Raw genomic sequence first — 4,948 nt, 5'->3', positions numbered from 1 at the left:
GAGGTTTCTTTTCTCAACACTCCTCAGCGCTGAAAGTGAACACTCGACGGTGATTGGCTCATTTTTTTTACCAACGGAGGCACGAGAGCTCAGTGCACACCGGCCTCCCCCTCCCCTTCTCTATCATTAGCGTTTGTAATTACATCAGTAGATTCGGCACATTCGCGATAGAAAAGCGGCCGCAGCTGAATAATCAATCCCCGCTCATCCGTGGCGTACAGCATAATGTACAACACCGGTATAAATTATTTGTAAATTGATTATTAAATTGTTTGATTAGTGTTTATAAATAATTTCCGTGACAGACTTCAAGATAAATCCATAAAATAAATGTAAATAAATAAATGATTAATAAACAGCAAGCACAAACTATGCAAAAGCGACATTCCTTCCGGTGCACTCAGTGTCCGAATTCACTACTCGTTTTCATTCACTCCTTCTAGTGAACTGAATTAGTGACCTAATGTAGGGAATAGTGAATGAGGGTATAGGGGGCGATTTCGGACACAGCCCTGGAATGAATGAACCTGCCACAAAAAAACCAGTAGAAAACGCGCCTTTAGTTTGAGTTACATCAGTGAGAGCCAATCATGTTCAGGCATTAAAGACACCGCCCCTTCTTGAAAGAGAGAAGTCGACTAGGCCGCGCTCGCTCGCTCAACCGGTAGCTTACGGGGGATGCTTCCGGGCCAAGAGCGCGAGGAGCATGATATAAGAGAGCAAGTGAGAGCGCTATTCTGCTTTGCATGCGAACGTTTTTAATCAGTTAGCGGTAGTAGCGATTATCAGATTTGTATCCGCTTGTATTTATTAGCGGGTTCTCCTGTCAGCCAAGGTTTGTTTGAAGCACCTTTAATCAACCGGAAGAAGAAGACGTCCACGCGCCCTCACGCGGAACCGAGGACGTTGAGTTATACAGTAAGTCCGCGTGCAGCAGACGGTGTTGTTTATTGTGTATTATCCAAAGTCGTTTCTCGTCGCATGTGTTTATAAACCTTGTACGAGAGCTCGGGTTTTACTGGTCGTGCCAGTTGACGGGTCGCTGTGTTTCGGTAGGTGTGTCGTTTGATTCATAAACGTGCCAAACAAAGAGCGGCCTGCGTTTCTTGCGCTCTTATTAATGGCGTTAATCTTGTTTATTGGCTAACAGTCAAACCGCTTGCTACATTCTCAAGCATTTCATGCTTGTAAGTCCTTGTTGTAGTGTCTGGTGTGGATTTGGTTGTCTGAGTCTTGTTAACTTGGATTGTGTTGATCAACATGCATGAACAGTCCATCATGGCCGTGGCTCGACAGTTGAGGCGACTGGTGTTACAGAGGAAAGCGAAACTAAAACTATGCTTGAGGAAAGGCATGTGTTAACTCTTTATAGTAACGTTGTAACGGATCTCATATCTTCAGTTTTGGCCGATTTGGAAACATCCAAGTGCCGTGATAAGGGACCAGCTGATGTTTTTAGCACGCGTGTTTGTACGACATACTCGACCAACGTAACGTTACTTTCATTCGCGCTGGTTGATCAACACGACCTTATTATATTTATACAATGAGAAACTCTACTTTGACAGGGATGATTAACCTTAACAGAACCAGGGATAGTAATCTTATATACACTGCAATTTAATTGCATTATAGAATGCCAAAAATAAAAGCTGTCATTTACTCAGCCTCATGTTATTTTGCGTAACTATAATCTAATCTATTTTGAAGAATCTTGCTATTCAGTTTTGGTGACCATTGACTGGCTTTTATTGTATAGACAAAGAAAAAAAGAGATTTTTCAGAAGATCATCTTTTGTGTTCTGCTGAAGAAAGGCATACAGATTTAAAATTGCATGAGGGTGAGTGAATTTAATAAAATGACAGTTTTCATTTTTGGTGGATTGTCCCTTTAACAGGTTGTATGATATTTTGTAATTAGAAATGAAATTTTTGTAGCATCTCCCCTGACCTCCAGAGACCCCCAGTGGTCCTTAACTCCCTGGTTAAAATCTGATTTGTAAGCCTTTTGTTTTTGTGTTTTTTTGCAAAGAAAATGTGCAATCATTTGAGTATCAAATTTGTGGAATCAGTTATTGTGCATCATACATTAGCAGATTTAAAATTGAAGGGTTAGTTCACCCAAAAATGAAAATTCTGTCATTAATTACTCACCCTCATGTCATTTCAAACCTGTAAGACCTTCGTTCATCTTCGGAACACAAATTAAGATATTTTTGATGGAATCTGAGAGCTGCCTGACCCTCCCATAGACAGCAATGCAACTGAAATGTTCCCACTTCCAGAAACATAGCAAGGAGATCTGTAAAATAATTCATGGGATATCAGGGGTTCAACCATAATTTTACAAAGCTACGAGAATAGTTTGTGCGCAAAATTTTTAAAAAAAATTTTAATTGACGCAGCTGACACAGAACGGCATACATTGTTTACGTCCAGCTGATACTCTCCAAAATGGCGCTACAGGGTTGTGACGAATTGTTGAAAAGACAAAAACAAAGAGGAGACTAATTGTTGAAAAACAACTGATGTCACATGGATTATTTTACAGATCTCCTTGCTACGTTTCTGGACTTGGGAACATTTCAGTTGCATTGCTGTCTATGGGAAGGTCAGACAGCTCTCAGATTCCATCAAAAATATCTTAATTTGTGTTCCGAAGATGAACAAAGGTCTTACAGGTTTGAAATGACATGAGGGTGAGTGAGTAATGACAGAATTTTCATTTCTGGGTGAACTAACCCTTTAAGCGCTGCCCTTTTTTTTAAATTTTTAAAATTCATTTATTTTTTACTTTTAATTAATTTCTTTACCTTTGTCCATACTACAGGTGCAAGATGTCTTACTCATCTCGAAGTTCCTCTCGTGCCACTGACTGTAAGGTCTATGTCGGTGACCTTGGCAATGGTGCAGCCAAAGGTGAGCTGGAGCGAGCCTTCAGTTACTATGGACCGTTGCGGAGTGTGTGGGTCGCCCGGAACCCTCCAGGTTTCGCCTTCGTAGAGTATGAGGATGCCAGAGATGCAGAGGATGCCGTAAAGGGGATGGATGGAAAGTGAGTCAACTTGAGTTCTACCTGCCTACATTTGCCATGATGCTACTGCAGCACATTTAACCCCCTGACCTCTTCAGGGAACTCAGACCCGCAGGGGTGAGTGTCGGCGGTTTATCACTGTTCTTTTTCCGCTCACAAAGGCCCCAACTTATGTGGTATTATTCTGGATGCAGAATAATTGTAGTGTGTTTGAGTTCAGTTGTTTTTCTTAATATATCTGAAGTTAGCCTGAATCTCTGTGAAGTGTGTGGCTTTGATTAAAAACAAGGGGGGACACATATGAGTGCACCTTTGTTTGGCATAGAGAAACGAATAACCTTCTGATCTATAAAATCCTAGGGTGCTTTGTGGAGCCCGCGTGAGAGTTGAGATGTCTAATGGTATGTCCAGAAAGTCCCGTTATGGCCGTCCCAGCCGCAGACAGTTTGACCCCAACGACCGCTGTTACCAGTGTGGGGAATCTGGTCATTATGCCTACGACTGTTATCGTTTCAGCAAGAGGCGTAGTCGACGCAGCAGGTACTTTAATCAACCTTTTTGTGTTGCTACCTGACCCTGTTGTATTATTGATAATCTTTCATTTTGTTTTTGTTTCTTTTTAGGTCAGGCTCCCGCTCTCGGTCCAGATCTCGTGGCCGGCGCTACCGCTCTCGTAGCCGTAGCAATGAAAGGCAAGTCCTCTCACTGCTCCAGCTGTTTGGGAAGATTTACAGTCTAGATACGTCAATCTGATTTCATTACTAAAAAAAAAAATTTGTATCTCCACTCTTTCTCAGAAGAGACCGTTCACCTTCATACTCAAAACGCAGAAGCAGGTATGCTGTGTTATCAGTCCAAAGTCCTGTTTCTACCAACTCTAATTGCATTATGTCTGCTTACTGCTTTGATTTGCCACGGCCCTTTTGCAGAAGCATTCTTTCTGTAGGACCCCTCAAATTTTGTCTTTGATCTCTGGGCTGTTTTTTTTTTTCCTTAAACTTCACCTTTGTGTTCAAGGTCAGGTTCTCCGGCCCGCTCTAGATCCAGAACCCCTGTGCGGCGCTCGCGTTCACCTGTACGCAGGTCAAAAAGCCCTGTCCGAAGGTCCAGATCCAGAACACCTGTCCGTAGAGATAGGTACTCGGTTTACTCATGCTAATTTATTTCAGAGTTACATGCATGAAATGAGATGTACTGGTGTTGTACTTGCCTTCCGAATTGTTTGTTTTTATATTTGTAGTCGCTCCCGTTCACGATCTGGTTCTAGACCGAGGCAACGTAGTGTGTCCAGATCTCGCTCTCGGTCTCGTTCGGTCAGTCACAAGAAAGACGGGTAAATGCAAATTCACACAATAGCACATTTCAGTTGTGTCGTTCTTGTAGAAAACCAGCAGATTCTGACACTTTGTTTTGTCTTAGTCATTCCAGGTCTGCCAGCCCAAGGAGAAGTCCAACACCGGATGCTGACTGATCTGAATACTGATGCTTCACCCCCATTCCCCACCTTTGCCTCAGGGCTAAAATAAATTTTTATCTCCCCATGATTTCAATACTGGTTCTACTGTAGCTACAAAGCTATTTCTTCTCCCTCCCCACATTTTAATGAAAGCTCCTTGTAAAAACATCACCATTTCCCTTACCTTTTATGTATCCCCCTTTTTTCTCCTCCCTCCCTCAGACATGGAAATCTTTTTTTTTTTTTTTAAGAGCTCCATTGTTTTAATTTCAGTCTTGAGCCAGTGTCCTGTGGTCAGTGATTTGTGGGTAAGGTGGTGAATGAGCTGTTGTGGTTTAGTCAGTGTATTATATGAGCTGAAGAGTATGCTGTGATTTGTTTGTTTGTAGAGGTTTTTTTTCTTTTCTTTTTGCATTGAAAATGGCAATGATCTTTTTAATAAAGCTTTACAAACCCAA

General features: G+C 41.9%; 1 protein-coding gene across 4 annotated transcripts; it reads left to right on the top strand.

Annotated features, from left to right (window-relative positions):
* The first annotated feature begins 638 nt into the window (after window positions 1-638).
* LOC107596141 (serine/arginine-rich splicing factor 7-like) lies at window positions 639-4,948 on the top strand. 4 transcript variants are annotated; one of them, XM_016286801.1, is made up of 8 exons: window positions 639-918; window positions 2,831-3,055; window positions 3,395-3,574; window positions 3,658-3,726; window positions 3,832-3,870; window positions 4,052-4,177; window positions 4,275-4,367; window positions 4,454-4,948. In XM_016286801.1, the coding sequence occupies exons 2-8, from the start codon at window positions 2,838-2,840 to the stop codon at window positions 4,503-4,505; spliced, it is 777 nt and encodes a 258-aa protein (XP_016142287.1). In that variant the 5' UTR covers window positions 639-918; window positions 2,831-2,837; the 3' UTR covers window positions 4,506-4,948. The 4 variants fall into 4 exon arrangements, with proteins under 4 accessions (XP_016142287.1, XP_016142291.1, XP_016142289.1 ...); XM_016286805.1 differs by having other exon boundaries at window positions 642-918; window positions 4,052-4,171; XM_016286803.1 differs by lacking the exon at window positions 639-918 and adding an exon at window positions 964-1,052.

Source organism: Sinocyclocheilus grahami, unplaced genomic scaffold (assembly GCF_001515645.1).
Source record: "Sinocyclocheilus grahami isolate Dianchi unplaced genomic scaffold, SAMN03320097.WGS_v1.1 scaffold215.1, whole genome shotgun sequence".
NCBI lineage: Eukaryota > Metazoa > Chordata > Actinopteri > Cypriniformes > Cyprinidae > Sinocyclocheilus > Sinocyclocheilus grahami.
The sequence above is the reverse complement of the archived record's forward strand: the minus strand, read 5'-3'. Positions and strand labels throughout refer to the sequence as shown.

Coding starts and splice junctions, on each gene's coding strand:
- LOC107596141 (XM_016286801.1), top strand. CDS start 2,838: ATGTCTTACTCATCTCGAAGTTCCTCTCGTGCCACTGACTGTAAGGTC. Junction 3,056..3,394: donor GTAAAGGGGATGGATGGAAA/GTGAGTCAACTT, acceptor ATAAAATCCTAG/GGTGCTTTGTGGAGCCCGCG. Junction 3,871..4,051: donor TACTCAAAACGCAGAAGCAG/GTATGCTGTGTT, acceptor TTTGTGTTCAAG/GTCAGGTTCTCCGGCCCGCT.